Genomic DNA, 27530 nt, shown 5'->3' with positions numbered 1-27530 from the left:
TCCCGTTCTCATCTTCATCGATAGATTCTCTGAGCGCTCCTCTTTCTCTTCCTCCGACGGAAGAAAGTCAATTGCCTTCTCAGTGACATTAATAACAAACACAAAAAATTGGTCAATGGCACGTGATGGAAAGAATAATGACAGCGGAGAAAAAAAAAACGCGCAGCATCCCTAAAAACTGCATATCCTGACATGCTTTTCATACACGGGAAGAAAAAAGAAACACATTGGATCTAGAGAAGATCAAGAACCAAGCCTCTTAATTTAAGCGGATTTCGTTTTGATTCAAGCAAAAATCCGATTGAATCTAGAGTATTTTTTCTTGTCAATGTTTTCAAGAGTCTTGACTCTAGATCCAATGTGTTTTTTTTTTCCAATGTACCCTCCGCCACTTTTTCAAAATATCTATCCATAACACTATGATTCAGGTTATAATTACCATGTTCAATGTACCTTTTTTACTGCGATTATCGGTATTTTGATCTCAAATAATGTGGCCATAAACCGACGTAATCAAACTGAGCGCTAATTCATAAAGACCTCATGTTCCCCTCTATTCATTGATAGGAAGGATATTGTGGGAAATTGGTAATATTGATGATTAATGAACTATGAAAATATAATTCAAAATGTACCAAGAAACGTTCTTTGCAAATTAAAAGACGGTTTCCTATTTTTTACGGCAGTGAGATCGCTAGGGCTATGATCGTGCATTTTGATCTACCAGCATAAAATTGAGCGAGTATGTACCTTATTTTTTTGGAAGTCCTACTTTATTTATTGGTATGAATTCTGGTAAAACTATACCACACTGAGAAAAAGCTATGGTTTATAAACCTATTAGAGGTAAATATGGAACACCTATAATAGTCGTAAATAAACTAATGATTCTCGGTCTGTGAACCATACTAAGGTCTCTGTACCTAATTAAGGTACAGAGACCATAACTAAGGTATATGTGCTATTATTATATGTAGAGGTACTACTATTAGTGGTGTTCCATATTTACCTCTAATAGGTTTATAAGCCATAGTTTTTTCTCAGTGCACAACATAAAAGCCGGAACAAAATTAACCAAACGTGTTTTGGAAGGTGAAATACTTTTTAGACGAACCCTCAAACGACTGAATGCGATACAATTGTTGTTGTCAATAAAAGGACCAGTTCCTTATGGTTTCCAACTGAAACTGCATCAATTACTTGCACCACCACGAGTGTGACATCTTTCACCTGAAAAATACAACTACAGCGTGTCTACAAGTCCGGAAATAGCACTGATTTTTTATGAGCTGTCCGGAAGTACTGAAAAAGTGCGGAAATTCCGTTAGAAAGTCCGGAATTATTAATTTTTTTCGCAATTTGAGCGAGAAATTCAAACTTTTGAAATTTTTCGAATTTCGTCAATTGGAGGTACTGAAAAAGTACTGAATTCTTCCGTTGAGGAGGTACCGAATTTCTCGGGAATAGACTGGAAAAGTACTGATTTTTGGCCAGCCTGTTTTAGTAGACACCCTGAACTAAGCCAAAGAGGAAAAGACATTAACGGTTTACTTGAAGCAGTTTTCAAGATGGTGCTTACAAATCGAGTTCGAACCGCTACCGGAAACTGGAAGCCGATGATGGACTAATCCGGTTACCGGATATATAGATCCAGTGCGCTATAGAATATTTAAAACATAAGGACGCGGTACCTTTGCCTGCGCCTCTACTCACGCCTTCACTCCTCATACCGAGCGCATATTTTACGTTTTGAATGGATTCACTGCGGCTCTCTTCAAGGAGCCGGCAGTTGCATCGTGTTACCGTTAGTTTCGAATGGAACGGATCCCCGAAGTAAAAGCACCCGTCGTATACTCTATGTCCGCTTTAATTCTATGCGGCTTCCATTTTTACAATTTCTTCCGCGCCTCTAAGTCCAAGTCCTAAGCAATCTGATTGATGAGGCATCAAGACAGTCATGAGCTTTGAGTCTCTTAAAAGCTCCGTTGCCAAGCATCGTCTTAGAGGAATGCTGCCGTGGTAAGGAAGAACGCCGTATGTACATTCGAGAGTTGCCAAATTTCCCTCGATAAAATGTTTATTATTCAGGAAAGTTATGAATATTTTCCATCAAATTTTCAGGATCCTCAGGTAAAATTGCGAACTAAATTATCTGAAAAATTGGGCGGAAAACATTCATAAATTTACAAGGAAATTCGCGTTTCGTCAAAGGAAATGTGGCAATGCCTGGTTCATGCGGCATTTTTCCTTAGCACGACAGAATAAGTTCCAAGAGGAGTGGAGGATTCGCAATTTAATTAAGTATTTTTAGGTGCAACTACGCCAAGGGCGCGATGACTTTGTTTGAAACCGACTCGCAAGCCCATAAAAAAGCTCTTTAAGTTGAGACTTAAATTGACGTAATTCGCTGAAACATGACACGATAGTAAGAGAGTTACTCTCTCTGTATTCAATGAAAATCTCTGTGCAACGACAAGATTGTTAATATTTTACGCAGGAAACTGATAAGTCTCTTTTGCTCCTTGAAAATAAGTATTTGCTTATGTCTATAAACCTCCTTCTCTTTACACCGAAAAAAGTATGTCGAATTTTATCAAAAGTGTGGCCAATGTCTACTTAAGTCTTGGGTGTACATAGATTTACTTAGTTTATTCTACTGATTACTATTGGGTAAAGATAACCGAACTTGTGGTACCGTTCATTCCAAGCACGTGGTAAAAGCCACTAGGACTCTGGTTTACAATGCCATCGAGTTTTTATTATAATCCTCATAATTCTGTGTCTTTTGTATGTGTATTACATCCCTTTGCTTAGGAGACGAAGAATTCTGCCGTGCTAAGGAAAAACGCCGTATGAACATTCGAGAATTGCCAAACTCCGGATAAAAAATGCGTTTTTGAGGAATCATGCATATTTTTCTTCGAAATTTTCAGATCTTTTAGAACAAACTGAGAACAAAATTGTCCGAAAAATTGGAAGAAAAATACTCACAATTTTTCCAACAAATTCGTTTTATATTGAAGGAAATATGACAACGCCTTAAGGTTTATACGGCGTTCTTCCTTATAGCACGGCAGAATTGACCCTTCTTTTCACTGTAGTTCTTGATTTCTTACATTTGCAGTCGTCACTGTCCTCTACTTTTACTCTGTCTCGCTAGTTTGAATTGGATCTAATTGGGTACATGTTCTGTTTTCCAGGTGGAAGGGTGGACTGAGGAGGCGTAGGCGGGGAGTCTCGAAATGGTGTAGTTTGACGGAATGGCCGCGGCGGGCGGAACCCAGCCTCGCCCCGCTGCCGCTGCCTTTGCCGCCCCCGCTGCCTCGCCGCCACCACCACCCCCGCACCACTACCACCGCCACAACCACCCACAGAATCACCACCAGCACCATCAGCACAACCACCACCACCAGAATCGCAATCAACGCAGATCAACCACGCTTAGTCGCGTCCCCAACTCAAAGGTAAACACCATGATCTTCTTATCCTAGGGCAACATTATTAGTCGTTTCTCTGGCGAAAGGGCGTATCTCCGTTTCCACATAAGTCCCGGAAAGCATAGAGTCTTACGGAAAACAGGGCTCATATTAAAATCGAGATACGCCCCTACGTTAAAGGAGCGCCGATTTGCCGGTTTGAATGGACAAAATTAACCAGAATTGAATCGGTCAGTTACAAAAGGGCTCAAGCGTCAAAAATGAGAATATGAGAAAAATGGTATTAACCGTTTTAATTGACCCCTTATAAATCTCAGAGTTCTAAAATATTGAAGCGATGAATCAATTAATCACATTTTTACTTAATCTGCAATTTAAAACGGGTCGTTTCATAAATTTTCTACTGTATTTTTTTTTTTTTTTTTCGTACTTTTTATATCTGGCGCTTGAGCCCTTTCGTAACTGCCCGATTCGATTAGCCTAGCTATAACATAAAATTGTGCCCAATTTGACGTACTTATGGCAGAAATATTAATTATTGACGAATTATCTGACCACAGTAGATATTCTGATCATCCAAATTGATTATCTATGATTACATGGACTTTTGGAGGAATACTCGAGAAATGGATTGAACTTTAACATCTAGGCAACGGAAACTGTCAATTAGTTCTATTCCCCACAGACTTAAACGCGGAGTAGAAACGAAATATGCAAAAATCTAAAATAACTTTGTTTTTAAGATGGTAATTAAGAGCGTGTCTTTTTTGACCCTTTCATCAATCTTCAAAAATTCTCTGGAAGTAATTTATTCAGTTGAAAACTTCTAATCTTTACCAGGAAATGAATGACGGTCCACCAAAACAGTGTCGTGGCGTGCTTTGCGATGTATAGATTTATCAGTGATATATGGAAAAGGATCGATAAACAGGTTTTTTGCAAATGATACCTTAATAATCGATCTTTTACCATAAGTTCATAGGGGAAAATTGACAATCGATCATTCACGCCTTGCCACTGGACCAAAACTATCCTCAACTCAGTTTTCTTGAAAATGTCCGCTAGTTCCCTTTCCCTAAATTTTACATTAAGCATAATGCTCATGTTACTGACAAAAGATATCCTTACGTATCGTGGCTGCTTCCTCATAGGCAACATTCTCGTAAATGTTGCAACGGTAGTCAGCTCCCAGAAACTGGATTTCGCCCGGTGGATCACATTTTTCATTACGTAAGGAACGGTTTCCTGATATTCAAGAAGATCCTTGCGAAGGACGAAATTGGACACCGATAAGATATTGATCGTGGAAAAGCACTGGTGCGGCGAACAAAATATTACGCCACGAGTCGCCATAATTGAAGCGCTGCAGTCCAAAACCGGGGTATAATTTACCAGAATCATCGCGACCATCCCACAAAAGTGCGCTTTGTAGCAATCAGGATGGAATTGCATATTCGTGTCATTCCTCTTGTCCTGCATTTTTTTTGGTGTGCTTTGATGTCAGTTCGTCAAAGAAAAATTACCGCTATGGACCACTAGACAAGGTTCGAATTTAAGCGATTTGATACATGTTTCTTAACCAGAATTTCACGTAGAAAACGATCCTTACAACGAAAATCACTGAAACCAACTCCTAACGAAGATATTAACGTTTTCATTTCACATTGGTTACAAGGAATTTGAACTGCCCGCTCACAAGAAACTCAAAGCTCTACGTGAGTCAAATCACGCACTACAACGGTTTCAGCGATCTTCTCAATCGAGCAATGTCCATTTCCCACCATGTGTTGTACAAACTATAAGCAATTCGCTACGGCTGAGCCAAAGCGTCAAGATTGAGGATGCCAGAATTTTATATCGCAGAGACTGTCATGATAAACGTTTAGCGCGCGATATGAATCACGTGGAGCATTGAGTTTTCATGAGCGGGTGGTTTGAATTGACGCATCAAGAATCATTAAATATCTTCGTCAGGAGTTAATTTCGGTAATTTTCGTTGTGTGCATCGTGTTTTACGTAAAATTTCGGTTAAGAAACATGTATCAGAATGCTGAAATTCGTACCTTATCTAGTGGTCCATTGTCCAGTCGGGATGGATACTTCTTTTTCGTTGATTCTTACCTAACGAGGAAAAAATTTCGAGCCTTGAATGTGGGAGGAACCAATCTATAATTTTGGTTCACATTGCAATGGACAACATTTTGAAATGAGGAGCCACTGCTTCTGACTCACGAATGTCACAGTGAGCATTTTGCTCAACGAGCTTTTGAAGATCAGGGTTTGGCCTCAATAGACGATTAAATTCCGAATCCATTCCGACCGAAATAGCCCATTTGACGGCTATTGGTCATCATGCAGTGCAACATTCATCTTTGACCAAAATGGAGTGCCACCATTCATCCTTTTTTGCCGGACGGAACATTTCGTCACTCCTCCGACGTTAGGGCGCTCTATTCCAACATGAGCCCCAGAAAGCATTAAATTATACGGAAATCAGGACCCACGCGGAAAGACAAATACATACCCTCACGTAAGAGGGAACGATGATTTTTTTGCCGAGTTTTCATTTAGAAATAGTGCGAAGTAATGATATTAGGAACGATGACTTCAGACGCACTTCCATCGTTTGGATGGGAAATTTGGATGACTATCGAAGCCTATAGCGTCCAGCCCACCTACAAACTAGGGGGCTCAAAGAGGCTCATCGATGGAAGTGTTGACTGTTGCCTTTCAAAGATCGTCGGGCCGACGATCTTTGAGGGTAACCGATGTGTTTGGGATACATCACAGATCAGATCTTGAAATTTTCAAGGCATTCCTTGCAGAAATGGCTGAGAAATAGAAGAATTAGTGCCAGTTTGAGAGCCCCAGTTTGTACGTGGGCTGGACGCTTTTAGGATTGTCAAACCAACACTCAACTCTTTAGTCATCAGTCATCATTGGGCAAGATCTTCTCGCACGTTGATTTTCGAAAGTAACTTTTACAATTTAAGTGGAGATAGCAGTGCTGGGTCTCAATAATATATACCGTCTTAATTTTCCGTGCATCTAAAAAGATAAAATCCGCGCGTGTCAACTTGTGCCACCAAAAATGATTCTATCCAAAGATCTCCGTAGTTGCGATCTCGATAGTATGCTACATTATAATGTCTCAATTTAAACTGCTTATAAATCGATTATGATATAAAGCAAGCCACCTCACCTAGAATTGATTGTTATGCATTTATTAACCACCACTGGCTCTCCGATCCTAAAAAAACTATACCAAAGTTAGCCGGTCGTCGAGATTGCTTGAATCAGAACCTCTTGGATTCATTTCCAATCCAATCGAATTCTAAGTCTATACTTTTCTGATCGGGCGTATCACTAGCGGGCTGCGCTCCGAATGCGTAATAGCATGCCTTCGTTCCGCCGTCCACAGGAAAAACGCCATATGAACATTCGAGAGTTGCCAAATTTCCCTTGATAAAACATGTATTTTGACAACATTCATGCATTTTTCTCCTTGAAATTCTCAGATATTTTAGATTAAATTGCATACAAAATTGTCTGAACGTTTCGGGAAAAAATATTCAAACTTTTACCAGTAAATTCGGTGTTTAGTGAGGGAAATCTGGCAGCGTCTAAAGGTTCATACGGCGTTCTTCCTTGGTATAGCACGGCTTCGTTGCTCGCTTTCATCAACCCTCTCCTCTCGGAGAGACAGATTAATAATCTCTGGCTTTGTTCTCCTGCTGCAGTAATTTGGGTCTCTCGTTGCATACAGATTTTTAATCAATGTAGCAATCAGGGAATACATTACTCAAGGTCGTTGAGATCGCTGCATTGTTTCTGGCATGTTGTTCTCTCAAACCGTTGCTCTCTCGAGTGCTCAAGGGTTTGACCTCTCCCCATTCCAGAGGCAGCTAATGACTCGTGTGAAAACTCGCGACGCTGTTGGTAATTGATTAAGAAAATTGGTGAAACGATATAATATCGAAATATATTATCAATGTTCAAAAATGTAAAAAACTATTCTCTTGGGTATCTTAAATCGTTATCATGTGATATCATGCGCAATGTTTCAAGTATTTCATAGATGATCCTAGTTTTTTATCCAACAATCGCGGATGTTACTCGTTTTACGAGTACAAAATCAAGGAGATATCAGATGTAGTTATTGAAGTTCATGTAATCAATGAACAGTAATAATTACAGGAAGCCGTAGGTTTTGTTTACGCGCTGTTTAAAATAGATGCATTTATGTAAGTGAATTGTCCAGCATCGTTCATGATTCAATGCATTTAATCAGTATAACTATCATAATAATTCTCACAGAATTAAACATTGTTGATTGCCCTTATACCGAAACGCATCCATGCCGAATAATTTTCTTCTGTTGAGAAGTCACAGCAAACCTTCTGAATTCCTCCTAATTTTTTTATCCCTGTTTTCAGGAAACTGAAGTCCAGGCGCCTGGTAAGTCTACCTGGAATTTTGGGTACACAGCGATTTTTTTGGCCTACTTTATGTTTTTTGGGTCGCTGAATCCGAATCTGAAGTTTCCGCACGCGTATCTGGTGAGCATTTTCCGCTATTTTGAAAAAATGGCCTAAAAAGGCCTTTTTTTGCGGTTTTTTTTATATAGCGGCTACGGATGAGGAAAAGTCCCGGATTTAGCTAATGTTTTGAATAGCTGACATAATTTGGAAGAAAATGGTATATAAATATGCTAGGTTTGCTCAAAAATTGAGGAACCTCGGATTTCGGAACTTTAGAACGCTTCGGAACTTGGCTGACCGCGGCGAGCCGGATCGCGCGTTGACGGGTGCGCCGCGAAAACGTGAATAGGCGCGATGTTCACGATGCTGTATCTTCCTCAATTTTTAAGCAAACCTAACATATGTATACACCATTTTCTTCCAAATTATGTCAGCTATTCAAAACATTAGCTAAATCCGGGACTTTTCCTCATCCGTAGCCGCTATATCAAAAAAACCGCAAAAAAAGGCCTTTTTAGGCCATTTTTTCAAAATAGCGGAAAATGCTCACCAGATACGCGTGCGGAAACTTCAGATTCGGATTCAGCGACCCAAAAAACATAAAGTAAGCCAAAAAAATCGCTGTGTACCCAAAATTCCAGGTAGCCTCATTTTTAGCTACCAGGCGCCTGGACTATTCCTGTTTTTTCGATAATCGTTCTTGAAATGTCGCCGGTTACTTTTCAAGATTTTCCTTGAAAATAACAGTTTGCTCCTACAACGATAGTCAAGGTCCCTGAATTTATGAAAAGCACTGTGAAGGAAACTTCGAGTACCTATCTTTTTTACCACCACCACCACCACCACCAGATAGTACCCGAGCTAACCATGAACAAAGAGCACAACACCTCTATGTTAATTACTACTTTACTGGCATTATATTCATTTTCGTGAAACGATATGAGTATTTTACTCTGAAATTTTAAGACGCATATGAAACTCATAAGCGAGGCAGTGGCATGACGTGATTTACGATAAATCGATCTATCTGCCATTTTAACCTATGGAAAAAGATCGATAGTTAGGGTGTTTGCAACGAACACCTTAATAATCGATTCTTTACCATAGCTTTAAATGAGGAAATATCAATAATCGATCATTCACGCCTCGCCACTGAGGCGAGGGATTAAAAAACACCCGTACCTAAATGTTCAAAGAATTACGGGTTTTATCAGGAATTTGGCAACGTCTTGACGATCATATGGCATTTCCCGGAGCTCATCAGAACACCAAGTAATTATACCATCGCTATTAAGTCCGAATTTTCCTTTAGGGTCGCATCATCTGAAAAATCAAAAATTCGCTCCTCTGCTAACGCTATACTTTATGCCAAATCACTTTTGGAAATAAAATGGGAAAATGATGGCATATTTATTAAAGGCACAATGGGCTTGGAAAACAAAATTACCATAGCTAATGTGTCTGATGGTTTGGTTACCACCCACGGTCTAAGCTCAGGAATCGTTTGAATGGAAAACTCTTCGTATTCATGATGAGCACCCTCGTAAAAATTGAAAGTTATTCTTTTTCAATGACCAGAGATGGTCGTTCGTGATTGCTACTACGGACAGAAGTTAAGCAGAAAGGATGGTTTATCCTCATATCCGTATGACCAAACCTGTCACTTCTTAAATTTACGTATTATAATTAGGCACGTCATCCGACATGTTTTCCGACGAATCGTATTGCAACTTGCATGAGTGTTAAGTAGCCTTTACACTTTTAATAACGAAATAGTACGTAGGAGAGCAGTTTGAAAATGAGATTTGGACGGGATTGACAAGAATTAACCTAACTTCGTCGAGCGTTGCCTATTTTCCTCTCCCTGACTAGGACACATTTTGTTTTAAAATTTTGTTAGTATGTTCTTTTCACCCAAGGAACTATTTACGAAGAGTTTTAAGGCGTCATTTTATTTTTATTTTTTAATGGAGGGGATACATTTGCACTAAAGTTCCACCTTTCAGGAGGAGTGGTCATTTTCTTTAATTTGGTGTTAAGAATTGTTCGACAGAAAGATAAGAAAACATATAAAGGTTAATATAATGATATAGGATAGAATTAGCCAACGTGCAATACAGTTACCCTTTTTCTGATTAAAGTCGCCTATTATTCTTGTCTTATCACTGCATCCTACCTCATCACCAACCAGACCTTGTCGAACACTTTTTCGGTGAAAAAATGCTTGTACTGCTGACCCAAATTGGTGTTAATAAAATTAGTGGTCTACATAAACTATTTGGTGCTGTACTCTAACTACCACCACCCAAGTTGTTATCATGTGCCTTCAGTTGGTGTATTGTATAGTACCAACTAAGTTAGCTAGACCAAAATCAGGCACACTGTTGGTTCAAGGTACCTACTTTTTTTTCGAGTGTGGAAATCTTACAATTCGAAAGACATGTTTTTAACAAGTCAGATAAGCTCCGATTCGTTAGCCCAATCATCCTCGACTGTATCTCAGAAAATAGGAGCGGTTTTCGGGTCATCGAATCCAATACCCCAGGGTCTCACGAGCCGATTATCTCGCCTGGAATGACATAACCTCTCGCGCATGCCCAGCCCTGATGCTCACCACACCAAACGAGTGTGAAACCGAATTGCAATCCATAGGCACAGCCTCATCCACGAGCCCGAGCTAATTAAAAAGAACGTAAAACCGAATTCGACTTCGTCCGCCATTCGTCAAGATCGTTTCACCTTTGAGTGCAAGCGCAATTTCTTTCATACCGCTTTTTACGGTTTAAATGACGGTTAAATCCTCACAATCGAAACTTAATCCCCCCGGCGAGGTATAGCAGTTCTGTGTTGAGTAACAAGGAATACACGCTTCTCGCTGAGAGATGGCATAATACGAGCGTCTTTGAAATCGGGTGGTTACGATTCTTGAAAGTTGGCATCACTGTTTTCAGTGGCGTGGCATGAATTGCGATGTATCGATTGTTATCCCATTTAAACCTATGGTAAAGAATCGATTAGTAAGATGTTCGCTGCAAACACCCTGTCTATCGATCTTTTTCCATAGGTTTAAATGGCAAATCAATCGATGTATCGAAAAACACGTTGACTTCCTTTGACTGTTTTTCCTCCATTTGAACGTATGTAAAACAATCGATTCCAGGTGCGGCAGCCTACCTCATAGGATCGATATATTCAATGGCCTTACATGGAGCATCAACAGTGTTGCCAACTTGCTAAATTGGCAACGGTGGTTGGATGGTCCCCCGGCAAGATCTATTGCTGAAAATGTTTCATTACCGCGCTCGAAAATGAGAAAAATTGCAGCGTTGTAGAATTTGTGAAGGAACAATTACCCTACGGGCTGTGCGCCGTGTGACGAATTGCCCAATTATTAATTCGATCTAGAAAAACACTCAGCCGCGGAGCATTGTCGCACGACAGCCGATGCTGTGCAACAATAGGTTTCAGTCAAATGAGATCAAGTCCACATTGTTTCGCTGAATCACGCACGAGGTGCCTTCGAATAGTTCCCCGACTGGTGCCGTTCTGAGCCTGAGGGTGGTCCAATCAACCGTATGTTGGACTCATTTCAAACCTTTTTGGGTTTCTTTTTGATTTTTTTAAAAATATTTTTATTCGCTTTTCAGAGATTGTATGAGTAGACGTGCTCGATCGATAGGAAAATATTAACTGGGCATGAAACGACCGTTTACAAATGAGTAATGAGTCGGGCGGCTAGCTGGGGCTCATTACCAGCAGCCAAGTTGACGATGTTTCTGATCAACAAATAATTGGCTCTGCTTCTATTTCGAAAAGCCTGTTATTGCATTTCAAAAGCACGTGCGTATGAATAAAGTTTGCACAGGGTACGTAACAATTGGAAATCAAATTAAAGGGAAAAAAGGGGAGACACCCGTAAAAATTATTGTTTACATTTAAAATTTAGTAGGAAGTATCTGCGCGATATAAATCTCATTAAATTTTTAATCCTATATAAACCAAATATCCTTTAAAGTAGGTTGATACGCTGAATATCTTAAAATATACCAACCAACTGACTAACTAATGAGGTTCGACTCCTTTCATCTGGATTTGATTCTTTCAGAATATTCAGCGCAGCTCACTGGTGGTTATTGAGACTAGCAATTACCAGAGAAGTTGTAAGAATAAATCATTAATTCTTTTAAATTTTAACGAGTAATTACGGAATCAACCGCAAAATCACAGGTTTCGACTCGCTGCTTAGTTGAGCCATTTACAGTAATCCAGTGACGTGCTTTGCGATGTATGGATTGCTTTGTCATTTAAACCCATGGAAAAGGATCGATAATCTAGGTGTTCGCAGCGAACACCTTAATAATCGATTCTTTTCCATAGGTTTAAATGACAGAACAATCGATATCGCAAAGCACGCCACGCCACTGATGTAGAACGTGCAATAATGTAAGCCCAACAAGGCGCTTTATATAGATCACTGTATTCGACGAGCATATTGATATGTTAAGCTTAGAGTATCGCTTCCCATTCACAATATGAACACACTGTTGCGATTAGTGGATATAGTTTCGCTAATAACACCTGGCAACGTTGTAGTAATCTCCCATCGAATGTAACTTTTCGTGCGAGAAACGCTCGCATTGGGCGGCGCCGGAAGAAATTTGAAATGAACTAAGTCCAAATAAACCGGAGTGGGTGTGACGGTGCCCCGATTCGCATTGAGTCGATGTAATATTCAGATCACGCCAATCGCAAGATCTTACAACTAAATATATGACCTACAAATTATCGAACGCTCTGAAAATAAACGGCATGAGGAAATCTGAAGGGGATGATGGCATCTTGATTCCGCAGAGGTATGGCTACCTATAATTGAGCTGGAATTACAGCATGGATGTTAAAGGTAGCATTGCACGATTTAAGTGAAGTGAGGAATTTAAAATAGAAGCTTAAGGAGCATAAACGCACCTTAGTGTAGACCCTAAAAAGATGACGTTGCTCCTCAGACGAAAGCCGAAGGAACTATGTGACCTCCTCCCCGACCACCTTACAAGCCGCTGCTCTCAAGTCCTGGACACACGCTCAAATGTCCATCAATTTCCGATCAAATGGTGACTGGTACGCAACATCTACCATTAAATTTTTGCGGCCAGTAAAAATTTGACGGTCATTTTTGTCATCATTTTGATCGGAAATTGACGGAAATTTGAGCGTGTATACAGGCCTCGAGGTATTCGCTCTGAGGGCCAAAAGAACAGCCAACCTTTGATATAACGAAAAATGTCATTGTCAATCTTCAGACTCTAGCATCAAACCAAGATGGCCAAGAATGTCCATATATTTTATGAGCGTTCTTCCGCACAAAAGAGTACATTCGGACGAATTTATGCTGAAAGGAACTAAGTGCATAGGGTTTGCGTGTAATATAGTTCCTTTTAGCATAATTACGTCCATTTATGCAAAATCTAAGTCAAATACGTGATTAATCAACGACGGAACGTAACATTTGTAAAAATAAATCACTTTGGATAATGTGAATTCATAGATTGACTGCCCTTTTGGGCCCTAAGAGCTTCATCACCTAACCTCAAACCTACCGACATTTCCGTACTCCCTCTATATACGTACTCTAACTTGCGCGCCTTGGGTGCCATACCTTAGTTTGAACTACATTCAAATTGCCTCCTTCGACTCGGTAAAAAGAAAGTGATGAGGAACCTTAGTTTGAACTACATTCAAATTGCCTCCTTCGACTCGGTAAAAAGAAAGTGATGAGGAAGGGAGGTGTCCGGCTTAGTGCTGCGTATTTTAATGTAGGAGGACATAAAAACTTACACGTGAGCGGTCACTGTCCATTATAGATGGACCGGGGTCTTTCTTCGAACTAATTTTCTACGCACTTCATAAAAAGCTCGCCGGTTAGTGAATTGAATGGGTCCTGGTCCCCACGCAAGCACGCAAGACTCAAGCGTGGCAGGCGTCGCACAGTGGAGCGAGTCAATCGGAGGGGCCGGACATGAAATTTTTGACTAAAACTGCAAATTTTCTTATTTATTTCGTCATATTTTAAATTTTAGATAGTGTTTCTAGAAGAAAATTTCACGAGGAAACCAATAGAACCACTTTTAAAACCTCAAAGTTTTGTATGAACGGAGTTATAAGCTTTTAAAATTTCTAAATTTTGTCCGACCTCCCCAATTCACTCGATCCTTTGTGCGGCGGCCGCACATGTCTCATATCTCTCGTCGCCGCACAGTCAATTAGAGAGGTCGGACATGAAAGTTTTGACTAAAACTGCAAATTTTGATGTTTATTTCGTCACATCCTAAATTGTAAGGGGTGCCTCTAGTAAAAAATTTCACGCGAAAACCAGTGGAACCACTTTCAGAACCTCAAAGTTTTGGATGAACGGAGTTATAAGCGTTTAAAGTTTGCGAATTTCGTCCGACCCCACTCGATCGACTGTGCGTCGGGGCGCATGCGTATGCGTGAGCTTTCCGCGTTTCGCGAGCCTAACCTTCTTTGCCCAATGCCCACCTTTGCCCGCGCGCTATCGTGCGATCGAGTGAAAGTGTTTTAAATTGGAGTCTAATCTGTGTCGGATCGATGTTACTTTCGTACGTTGTAAACTCCTTTTCGTTTTCCCCCGCGTTCCCTCTGGAGGAGGTCGATCGCTGGGGGCCCCCGGGGACAGCACGTGTGGCGTGGGTTGCTCCATTTCGCTCGGCTGCCAAATTAATTTATTGGATTTTCTCCCGTGGTAATTGCCGATTTGCTCAACGGCTCCGCAGTCCCGGGTCATGATTGGATCGAGTGCCTGTAAGGTTTTGCAGTTCGGAAACTGTGTCGGTGATACGATTCTGCCTTCACTTTAGGCCCGGTTCGATTCGAAGGCTCATCGGAATCTTTGAGTTCAGCCCGTATTCTGCCCTGCTAAGGAAAAACGCCGTATGAGCCCTCAGGCGTCGCCAAATTTCCTTCGATGAAATACCTACAGGGTTGCCACAGTCAGGGAAAACCAGGAAATGTCAGAGAATTTTAAAAAGTCCGGGAAATGTGAGGGAAAATGAAGAAAATGTCAGGGACAAATCGTCAATTTGCCTTCTTTTGCTTTCTCGAGTATGGGTTTGACGTATCGAACAACGAATTTTGCCCGAAAACTTGTTCTAACTATGTTTTTTTTAAAAAATTTGGCATTTTTTCAATTGTCAGGGAATCTCACCGAAATAAGTGAGGGAAATCAGGGAAATGTCAGGAAATTCAATTTTCCAAATTCGCGGTGGCGAGGGCGACCCTGGAATTACGACCAGACATCCGATTATTGCAATTCACAAGTCCAGGCGCATTTCCAAACCATGGTTAGACAAACTCACAAAGGTGTAGAAAAAAAGGGGGATAATAGCCCTAATAATATGGAAAGAGTTTAAAACAATTTCTAACCATGTTGAGGCATTTACATGGAGGACCTCAAGAACTTAAACACAGATTTTTTTTATATATTTTTTTTCTGGTCAAGGCTTTGCAGGAACATACTATCTGAACTCGAGCACTATCCGTGAGCCAGACCTTTTTTTATCCGAGTTTTACTTCTTCTAATCTCCATCATTCCACCGAATCAATCCCTCCACCCCCTCCCTGTTTTAATTAGCTCCGGTTGAGTTTGAACAAAATGTGCAGAAGAGGAGGGAGTATTACTCAACAATTGATGCGAGTACATGGAGTATTGCGCGACTCATTACATGGAGACACAAGCACTCTGTCAACATGTTCGAGTGACTTCGCTCAAGTATGCTGAGGTACTAATGCTATAACACGAACATCGAGCGCCTCGATATTGTAACAACGAAACTTGATCGAATTGCAGCCGAAAGAATCACGACGATGCCACGTTGAGTGGAGGATTTTGAACAATTTGGGAATTGAGAGACTTGGGTGAATTGAATCGAATTCAACAGAAGGGAGTTTATGATAAAAGCTATAACTAAATTCTCTCCCCTCTGTAGTGTGAAGAAGAGAGAAATCTGTGAATTTTTTTTTTTTTTTTTTTTTTTTTTTTTCTTCCCAGAGATGCAAGCAATCTTAAAAACGAAATAAATGAGCCGAAACGTGCACTCCTCAATGTAAAAAATGTATGTGCTTTGATAATCGTCTATTTAATAGGTCCACCACCAACTATAAGTATCTTAAATTATAAAGATTTTCACGAAAAACAAATCCCAAAATTCTAACTTAAAACGGTTTTATTCTCCTTAAGGTGATTCGATGGACGCCATATTATGTGTCAGAACGGCATGCGATATATCGCATCAATTGGTTCCATTATTTCAGCTACTCGTCATTTTTCTCCAATTTTGAGATCGCAATTCTGTTGTCAGGAGACTAAAGCACTCACTTACCAATTTTAACAAAGAAATTCAACGTATAATAAATGCGTGGTTTTTTCAGAGAGAAAACATCGCATTCGATACTGATATCGAAACTGCACTCGAATGCGATGTTTTCTCTCTGAAAAAACCACGCATTTATTACGTTGAATTTCTTTGTTAAAATTGATGAGTGCTTTAGTCTCCTGACAACAGAATTGCGATCTCAAAATTGGAGAAAAATGACGAGTAGCTGAAATAATGGAACCAATTGATGCGATATATCGCATGCCGTTCTGACACAAAATATGGCGTCCATCGAATCACCTTAAGTAAATGTTATGGATTATTGAAGCAATTAAAACTAAAGTCAAATGAACTCAGCACTGGAAAAAAGTTGTTTGGTTCTAGATTCCAGGCTCTAAAAAACATTGACAAGAAATCAACTCTGGATCCCATCGGACTTTTTGTTTCAGTCAAAAGGAAATCCGCCTAAATCAAGAGGCTCGGCTCTTTGATTCATGAAAAAATCGGATTAAATCAAGTGTACATAGGTATTTCTTCTTGTCGACATTTTTAAAAGTCTGGACTCTAGATCCAAGCGACTTTTTTTTTCCAGTGAAGCTCAGACTTTTGAATCGAATTCCAATGCATGATGTTAACCAGTCGTTTCGTCACCACCGAACCAATTTATTCTAATGCCGAGTCCCTTTGATTTTCCTCGGTGCCGAGCGGGGCAACATGGCCTCTACACGGCGAGCGGTGACCAAGACGCGACGGGGACGGTTGAGGTTAGGTAATAACACTAATATGTCAAGCTGGGAGCATTGGATTCCTGCGTTTTCAGCCCGTTCCCGTCCTCGTGATTTATGGGACTCATGAGCTCCCACCTCTACTTCCAGCCACGCTTGCCAAACTCACGCCATTTCCACACACGTGACGCTAATCAAACGGAATATTCGTGTCCGATGTTGCAACGCGGCCTCCGCCCACGGTGGACTTAAATATCAACTGGAAGTGCTCGGCCGTTGAATGGCGACGCGGGACGCGCCGGGAGACGTGCTGTTCTTTTTGCTAGCCCCGCGTTCAAGTTTCCCGACGACCGTAGACTGCAGCGCCGCATCGTCTCGGAAAGTGGCAGCGCTTCTCATCTTCGCGTCGTTCGTGAATGCAGGACGCCCCGTGAGCGGTCACGATTTGGAGGCTTTTACTAATTTATTGGGTTTTTTGCACGTGCTGCAATGCTCGTTTCGATACTTCCTCTAAACTGGAGAGAGGGGGTGGACAACTGGATAAATTTGAGATGTATGCGGATGTTGCAACGCTTCAGTTTTTGGCAGCGTTGCCACAGTCAGAGAATACGTGGAATTTTCAGGGAAAGTGACAAAAATGTCGAAAATGCCAGGGAAAAATTGTTAAGTCACCTTTATTTGCTTTCTAGGGTAGGTTTAGGTTTGACTTAGATTTTGCGTGAAAACTATTTGAAATGTTGTCTTTTTAACCGTGTGGCATATCTTCAATAGTCAGGGAATTTTATCAGAATGTGACAGGGAAGTCAGGGAAATGTCAGGGATTTTCATTTTTTTCATTCTGTGGCAACCCTGTTTTGAGGATTCCGCTCTCCGAATCCACTACACTGAAAAAAAAGTAGCTTGGATCAAGCATGATAATTCTTGAATTTGCCGCCAAGAATTTTCTTTATCTTGCTTTAAGCTGACTTTTTCTTGATTCAAGAAAAATAATGCTTGGGTTAAGCAAAAAAGTAGCTTATACTAACCAGCAAAATTCTTGATTTAAGAAGAAATACTTCTTGGCGGCAAATTTAAGATTCTTTTTTTTCCAGTGTAGAGTCTCAATGAACCTGATTGAGAGTTTGGTAGAGAGAACGCAAGTCATGATCAGTTTATAACAGAGATCTAAAAAGCTAAAGTTTTATTATTCCATGCAATTTAATGCAAAAACTAAGCTTTAAGTCTATGCTGGTGATATTGACAAGTGACAATTTCACGTGGGTCTCAACTTTTCACCGGAAAATAATGATACACTATATATTCGTAATTAAAACCTGCGTAATTTTTCGTGATACGTTCGTCATTGCCTCTTCAACTGTAGGAGCTTTTCGTGAGCTTGGAAGTGACTTTAAGTGGAACTAGGAGGTACTGTCATGTTGACCACTGGAAAAAAACCACATTAGATCTAGCGTCCAGACTCTTAAAAACATCGACAAGAAAAAATACTCTTGATTCAATCGGATTTTTGGTTAAATCAAGAACCAAGCCTCTTAATTTGAGCGGATTTCCTTTTGATTTAAGCTTAAATCTGATTGAATCCAGAGTATTATTTCTTGTCAATGTTTTCAAGAGTCTGGACTCTAGATCCAATGTGTTTCTTTTTCCAGTGTTAGTTAAAATATACTCAAAGAAATCAGGATGGATCAACAATATTAAAAGTCTATAGGATGTCTATTCCATAAAATTTATCACTTCTCCGAATTCTCATTGAGCGTTATATTCTTGTGTTTCTTCGTTGCTCTGTAAATCTATCACATCACTGTCCTATTGGAGAACCCACACATTGACACACTGTCCACAAGACATTCAAAGTCAGTCTCACGGATTTATCAATCTATGTCAAGAGAGTGCGTAGGCAGTTGAACGGTTTCTGTGCTACGCAGGCAGAAATGATGCGGGTGAGGTGTAGCTTGTTTCATATGGAGGAATATCATTTTACGATGAAGTAGTAGCAGTATCTGGTTATTTTATCTCTGCACAGAGAAACCGAAATTTTTTCGATGCAGGACACCCGCGCTGCGCATAGTATTTTGTTTACCTCACGGCACAACAGCCATGTTTGTAACCAGACCAAAACCAAGAAAGATTTATCTTCAGTGGTGATCGGTATCACCGCGTATATGTATTGAAGGCCCTCCTACGTATGGAATTGGGTCAGTTGCCTTGCGGAAGTAGTATTAGAGTGTTAATTTAGAAGGATGAGGTTGCGAGAAAAACACTTCCTCGTATGTAAGTCTCTCCTTTGCAATTAACGAAGACATCCGCCGATTAGTATAATTGAAACACACTGTGTTCCAGGAGCATTTGATGTCTAGAGATTTTTTATGAATATTTGTGACTGAGTCAGAAAACGTGATCCCTCATATGTGGGAAGGGGGGGGGGGGGGGGGACAATTTTACAACAGCTTAGACAGATTGATATTGTAATATTTGGCGGGGAAAAATCCAATAATTGGAAGCATTTCGAGGTTCGAAAACGATAAATTGGGAACTGAAGAAAAATATGGTTAACTTTTACCATCGCTCTTTCAAATTTGGAAAGTATATTTCATAGACATTCATGATATCATTTAAATAAAAATTATAGATTGAAATCTTGACGAAATATGCTTGAGAGTATTTAGAGAGAGTTTTCCATAATTACATAATTATTATGTTTATATTCAGGGTTGCCACATTCAGGAAATACCGGTAAATGTCAGGAAATTCTGGAAAGCAGGGAAAACCTGGAAATGTTACGGAAAACGACAAAACTGTCAAGGAATCATCGTGTTAAATTTTTTACTAACTATTTAGAATGGGTTTCGAACAACAAAATTTACTTAAAAACTGTTTCTAATTACGTCTTTTTACGCATCTAGCGTTTCCTCAATAGTGTCAGGGATTTAACCAAAATGTGTCAGGAAAATTAGGAAAGTTTCAGGGAATGCCATTCTCTAAATTCTGTGGCAATCCTGTCTATAACGCTATTATTAATGCAAATTATAGATAGAAATTTTAACAAATATGCTTATGAGTACTCGGAAAACGTTTACGAACCACAAGCGTCAACAATTACAAAGCGCCATTCCACGAGCCCAAGGATTCTAGATTTTTGATCCGTGAGCGACGAATGAATAAATGTGGTTTCATTTACTCCCACACGTGTTTGTAAACAGGGTGTGCATTTTGACACCGCAAGAGTTGCAACCGCACGATCTGAAGGTTTCCTCGACATCGACGAAGACGAGAAACGAGACGTTGACATTTGGAATGTGAGCCGTGACATAAGGCAGGAGTGCCTCTTACACAGTTGTGTGTTTTGCCAAAGGTCACGCTTCATTTTTAACATTTTCATGTTTTTACGGCTACTTGCGAGGCTATTAAACGATATTCGCGCGCTTTGAACACGAGTTGCAACAAGCCTCCTTGTTTTCCGCCTTGTAAAAAGCCCCTTGCGAGTAATTTTGTGCCTTCGGTTGCAGTCATTTATCCCTGTGGCGTCAGAGATTTGGTCAGAAAAGATGCTTAACAGTTGAAAATGCATAGTAACCTTTGGAACTTTTATGATGCACGTAGAACTATTTTCATCGGATTTGGCACCCCGTTTTACCAAAACTTAATGTCGCCGTAACTGAAGTCTTAACCACCACTTTGAAAGCTAAGACAGCGGTTTAAATAATAATGACAAAAACCATAACAATGAAGAGATTGTTCCGTCCCCCATCAGATTTGGCCGTCTATCAAATAGGATCCATCTTTTCAGGGGTGATGCAGTAGCATGCGAGACGTTCAATTGAGGACCATGCCGGAAGAAGGGCGTATCTCGAGATACGCCCTTTTTTCAACATTCTGCTTTTCTGATTCTACGTCGAATAGTGAGAGTATCCTCCAAGTTTGAGAAAAATCTGTCGATTTGTTACGTGAATAATTGACCTGTAAAGTACACCGAAGATACGCTCTTCTTCCGGCCAACGAACTTTCTCCTCTTATTTACACATTTTGCCTTCCGTGATATGGATTTTTACCTGTTTTCTGGTGAAAGAAGTGTCACTTCCATTTTGTTCTCATTAGAAGGAATAGTTTTAGCCGAATAGAATGATTATTTATTCATTTTTATTTACTGTACATCACAGAACGTGAAATGTGAGAGTTACGATTTATTGCACATATTACATTAGAAATGTTAATGCAGTCCGAAGCTTTAAGTTTCGGAGTTGTTCGGAGTTGCAAGTTTATAAACAAATTCTCGTGACTCTATGTATGTTTGATGTAAGATACACAAGTACGCGATAGTGAAATCTCCCAAATGGCTGCTGCGATGACGCGCCGCAGCGTGGAACTTCCTACATATATCAGCCACCTTACTCGCAGGCGCGAACGTATACTTCTCGAGAATATTACGAAAAATATTGCAGCAACTTTGCAACATCGGACAGATCTTAAGTTTTTTAATCAATAAAAGTGGAAATCTGTCGCATGAACAACTACAGAATATTCAACATGGGTTTTTTTATTGAAAATGATTACCCGACGAAGCGCTTGGGGGGTTGGAGTGGGAAGCGGTCAAGGGGCGTACCTTATCTGAGAGTTAATTAAATTTGGCAACATTATAAGATCAATGAAGCTTAACAGACAAGAGCTTACAGAATTTTCATCAGATACTCTTGAAAAATGACAAGAAAAGTTCTCTATAGGGGCATTTTTTTTTTTTTTTTTTGAATGATTAAATCGACGCATTTTCCATCCTCATAAAATTGGAGCATTCGGTGATGAAGGTTTGGCCATTGAAAAGTTCATTTTTACGGACAATTTATCAAATTATTAAGCAACACTCGGTTCAAACATATAAGGAATTCCACAGTTTAAAATGACAACCAAAGAAAAGACAATAATTTTAAGAAGAAACCGCTATACCAATAAGGTTCATTTCTGGACGATTGGCAACACAGCATATCCCATACCGTTGGAAGGGGGGGGGGGGGGGCAAGATGTAATTGATATTAGACAAACAGAATCCAATGGGTGCAATTCGTAACCAATTGAATGTTCGACCACCTTTGGAGACCCTCCAGACTCAATAAGGAGCAACAGCGGATTATAACAGTTTTCCGACGACAATAACAATGCACTTTTCTCATGTACGTGCAACCGGAAAAGTTCAGTTTTTTCCGCTAATAAACCTCCGATTTTAAAAAACTATAGCCCGTTAGAAAGCTGAAGAAATTCTGCAAAAACCGTTTTCTTTGATTTCCTTTAAATTAATTTTGTCACGAGATACAAAAGAAGGAAATCAACTTAGTAGTGAATTTAGTGTCTTCAGCAATCACAAGTGCGCCCAGAAAAAGCTGGGTTTCTCTGCAACCAGTGACCCGATCTTTAAAAACTTTGGCTCGTTAGAATACTGAAATGTATTAGCAGAAAGTCATTTCCCCGATTTTCTTTTTTTCATTACTTTATGAGTTATCGAAGAAAAACGATCCTCTTTTTTATCGTACATACAAGGATTCCGAAAGAAGGGCGTATCTCTGGCTTACTTTGTCCAATGATTACAGAGGGCAAATTATTTATTTCTTTTAAACTTTTAATGGATTTCAAAGCTGTAGGATCTAGTTTAAGAGAATTGACTTTGGTTTAACCAACTGCTGCATTTCATTTTTTGGGACACCATTTCAAATCTTCAAATGCGTTTTTCTAACGACGCTGAACCTTGTACATACGCCCTTCTTCCGGCATGGTCCTCAATTATGGCGGTCATTTTGACATGCCCATGGGAGGGGTCAAAGGCAAAATCTTTAACTGCCTGTAACTTTTCAGCGAAAAATCGGATTGAGTTGAACTTTTTTTTAAAATGAAAGATCTAAAAATGCACCTATCAGAAAAAATGAAAAAAAAATTAAATTTAATACCAGTTTTTAGCAATTTTTCAATTTTTTAGGGGACAAAATTTCCAATTTTGTCATGTTGTGGCTGTGTATTTGATGGAGGGCCAAATTTAATGGGGGATGAAACAATTTTTTCGGGACCATGTATTTGGAACGACCGTATCGTTGTCGAACGAGCAAACATCGGAATCGGAGCACGCCACACGCCATATCATATTGCGAATGCACGCAGTAAGTTGCCATCTCGCTGCGAACTCTTCACCTCCTAAAAAGTGAGATATTTGTCGGACGGTTCCTTCAATCCCGGATTTTATTAAATCGGTACGTCGAGGGAATCGAAACCGAAGAAGAATTCTGCCATGCTGAGGAAGAACGCCGTATGAACATTCGAGAGTTGCCAAATCTCCTCGAATGAAACATGTATTTTGACGAAATTCACGCATGTTTTTCCTTGAAATTTTCAGATATTTCAGATTGAATTACGAGCAAAATAGTCGGTAAAATTGGAAGAAAAATATCAACAATTTCCCCCAATAAATTCGAATTTCATCAGAGGAAATTTGGCAACGCCTGAAGGTTCATACGGCGTTTTTCCTCAGCACGGCAGAATTAGTATCGCACGATGCAATGCACACACTCTGAATGAACCTCACACAGTGATGCCGGTTGCAGAGGCACTTGCAGTGATACTGGCCAGAGACGGTGAGTTCTCGGAGCAGTTCGGCGTCGGAGTGGGAGGAGGGAGGATGGATTGCGGATTGCGGCGCGTACTGGATTTGCGATCGGATCACGGGATAGGCGATCACGGTGCACGTAACACATATTCCGATAACGGATCCGGCGAGTAACACTTGACCAGATCACCGCATCGCAGCATCACACCGACCGGTCCCGGTCTGCACGAAGGAGGATGACCGACACCGGGCTCCGAAACCGGACGCATCTATCGCTCGACCACGAACCACGACCCCTCTCGCTCCCGCCACCCTCGCATCCGTCTCGTTTCCACATTTGCAATGAATTGGAAATGGCGAATGGCGCAATCCGAGATTTATTCCCTTCTAAATCCAAAGGACTTTAGATGGACACAGTAAGACATTAACATCACTCTGCATCTGGTTCCTCATCAAAATTTTACCAACATCATGGTGGAACATCAGTGGTGGTCCATCACTGATGGACTGGGAGGACTTCCAGACTCCAGGAGGTAGACAGAATCACCTCATCACCCGGCCAAGCCCCCCTTCCCTCGAAAAAAAAACCCTGGCTACGTGCCTACACAGTATGAAAAAGTAACCACAATTTTGTGTTAATATGGGAAGTAAAACACGATGTAACACAAGCCGTTGGTTCATTTTTTGTGTTGATTCCCTTGTGTCAAATCGACTAAATCTTTGGGTTGAAGGAATTAAATTTTATGTTGAAAATCTGCATCTCGTCAAGAACTACACAAGGAAGCCGCCAGGATTGAACCTGGATTCAGCCTGGATAACATCGGTGTTAATGATTCAATGCACTAGCCGCACTTGCCAGTCCCAACCTCTGAGATTTGGGAGGAAAACCAGAGAACATAAACTCCGCGGAAGAGTTATCGAAGATTTGGGTCGATCTAACCCAAAATTGTGTTGAACAGCCACGTCCTTCGAGTTGATCTGACGATAAAAAAGTAACAAAGTGACATCAAACACGGAAATGTTTAACTGTGACGCCTGTTGGAGCTCATCAGGTTTCGAATCTCCACTCATCAGCTGTCAGAATTCTGGAATTTACTAAGTTTCTTTTAAAATGAAACTATTGGGGTAACTAAGCACGAGTATTCTCGGTTCTAACTTGAAAAATTATTGACAGAAGCGCGAAGCGCCCTCTGGGGGTTGGGTCGCGTAGCGGCCAGGCGGTGTAGCCCCCTAATTTTCTCATATTCGCCGAAGAGGACACTTTTTCCCGTACACTTTTTGAATGAATTTAGGTCAGAGCAGAGGATATGGAAAGCAACCAAGCATGCGTGAGAGGATTTGTCACCGTAATCTGTTCGCATCACGAAGAGGAAAAGTGAGCATGACTGGGGGATTACGACAGCTCCCTTTTTTTCTGGCGTCAGTTTACGGGGTTTTCGGAACTTAAAAGCCTTCTCCTGTTCAGAAGCAGCCGCTTTCTACAACGCATCTCGACCGCACGGTGTCATGAGCAGAGTCTGCGCCCGTGTTCTCTTACATTTTCTGCGCCCGAATTAAGACCACCGGTTGAAGTGTCCTTCGAGGATCACGAAGAGCTTGTCGGTCTCGTGAGTGTTTTTACCAGTGGCGTGGCGTGAATTGCGATGTATCGATTGTTCTGCCATTTAAATATATGGCAAAGAATCGATTATTAAGGTGTTCGCTGCGAACACCCTGTTAATCGATCTTTTTCCATAGATTTAAATGACATAACAATCGATTTATCGCAATTCACGCTACGCCACTGGTTTTTACCGTAAACGGCTACGATTTTGTCACAAGAAGCGCCTCTCTGTCCTTCCAGGCAAGGGAATCGAAAGACTCGGCAATAGTTCAAATTCGTCGAAAAAGGCGATCCTGATGTTGAATGTAACAATCGTCTTGACATTTCATCACAAGCGCACTGAAAGCGAATTTCTTCAACACTGGGAAAAAAAAGCCGCTCGGATCTGGCTTCCGACTCTGAATAATATTGACAAGAATAAATACTCTTGATTCAATCAGATTTTTCCTGGAATCGAAGAGCCGAGCCTCTTGAGTTACGCGGATTTCCTTTCGATTCAAGCAAAAAGTCCGATTGAATCAAGAGTATTTTTTCTTGAGTCTGGACTCTAGATCCAAGCGACTTTTCTTTCCAGTGAAGTAACGAATGAGGGGCCTAAGTGCAGTTTTCGAAGGGATTAAGGTATGAATGATTTTGAGTATATTCTGTAAAACTTCGCTCCCAAATTCCAATATTTAAGCATCAAAGTCACTTTGAACTCTCTTTCCGCCGTAGGGATCCTTGTAATTTCGAAACTTCGAACACTATTTCTCGAAATAGCAAAGACTGCACTCATGCGCTTTGTCCTCCCAGCAGTGGCGTGGCGTGAATTGCGATGTATCAATTGTTATGCCATTTAAACCTATGGAAAAGGATCGATAAACAGGGTGTCCGCAGCGAACACCTTACTAATCGATTCTTTACCATAGGTTTAAATGGCATAACAATTGATACATCGCAATTCACGCCACGTCACTGCCTCCCAGCCCCTCAGATGATCCTCATTTCTCAAGTTCATTCATTTGTCAATGGGAATTGGATATTCTATGGCAGAAAAAAGCTATATCTCGGAGGAGGGAAACTCGTTTGATTCCATGTTTATTTTTCTCTCACTCTCATAAGAAATCGTCGCATTTAAAATATCAATTAAGTGTGGGTTCACCTTGAGCCCTTGAGATCCTCGAGTCTGCAATTAAAATCTGCTTGAATGAAAGTGTTTTGACCGGGATGAAAATCTTGAGAAAGAGCGAGCAGCTTCTCTCTGAGTTTGTTCTGCTACGTGTCAATTGATTCACAATTATAGAAACTCAGGCGCAAAATAGTGGAGGGTGAGAAAATAGACGCCTTGGGGCTAAATTAATGTAGAATTGATGTGAAATTCAATCTGCATTCTATTCGCATGCGGTTCAAAAGAATCGCCGCGACCCAAGTCTGGAATATCTTAACCGGGTCGCATGGATTGAATTTTCCCAACGAGGGCCTTGACATGGATTGATTTGTATCATAATCCGTATTACTATAATCCTTGAGTGCAATTACGGGCTAAATACTTTTATTAGCATATGCCCAGACGGCGCGGCGCAGCGTGGAATGGGGCACGGGACATTAAACGCGCTCATGTGTACGTATCGCACACTGCCCCGACGAAAACATGCCTCCATGCTAAAATTATATGTTTTGCAAGTCCCTCCAGCTGAAAATTTACATTCAAAGGCGACCCATTTTCTCCTTTCGTCGCTTCACTCCCAGCTTTTGCCAGCTTGCGCCGGTCAGATAGTCATGAGTTCTTATAAACAGTAAAAAATACAATTACCTGACTTGAGATGGGAATTTGTTCCATTCCATACTCATGGGTATTTAACACCCGTTTCTGTGTGCAATTTTCGCACACGGGTCAGCATTACGTTTTATCGGGAAACATGTGGAGGAAAAAACGTCCTACCTCCGCAAGGTCTTAAAGAGGCTATTTTCAATCGTAATCATACATTCGACAGAGAAAATGAGAAGGTTTCCGCAATTTGGGAATCTTGCATGGATTCTGTCGATGACGTAGGTCGGCACGGACGCTTTTAATCATCGATTTTCTCGGAAATGGTGTCGTGTATGGAAAAATTGACTGTAAACATAGTGTTTCAAATTATATTTTAAGTTGATCGAAGCAAAAAGAAAGAAAAAGAAAAAAAGAACCGGACGTTATGGTCCATTATTCATACTTCGAATTTCGGATTTTGCCGGAATATCGACGCCATATTGTACCGGCCTACGTCACGAGGTGAAGACTGAAGATCCCTCAAGATACGATCACCTTATTTTTTTCTCTATGGGCCCACTCCAGGCCCAG

The 27530-nt window shown here is 40.6% G+C and overlaps 1 protein-coding gene across 3 annotated transcripts in view; it reads left to right on the top strand.

Moving 5' to 3' along the window:
- The window catches only part of RhoGEF64C (Rho guanine nucleotide exchange factor at 64C), a 263281-nt gene that overhangs the window by 171251 nt on the left and 64500 nt on the right, over positions 1-27530 (top strand). For all 3 annotated transcript variants that reach the window (XM_072300547.1, XM_019051947.2, XM_072300548.1), the window contains one exon: positions 3201-3464. In XM_072300547.1, coding sequence (XP_072156648.1) covers positions 3261-3464 — 204 coding nt within the window. In that variant the 5' untranslated portion in view covers positions 3201-3260. The remainder of the gene's footprint in view (positions 1-3200; positions 3465-27530) is intronic.

This window comes from Bemisia tabaci, chromosome 5 (assembly GCF_918797505.1).
Source record: "Bemisia tabaci chromosome 5, PGI_BMITA_v3".
Taxonomy (NCBI): domain Eukaryota; kingdom Metazoa; phylum Arthropoda; class Insecta; order Hemiptera; family Aleyrodidae; genus Bemisia; species Bemisia tabaci.
This window is presented reverse-complemented; position numbering and strand designations above follow the sequence as displayed.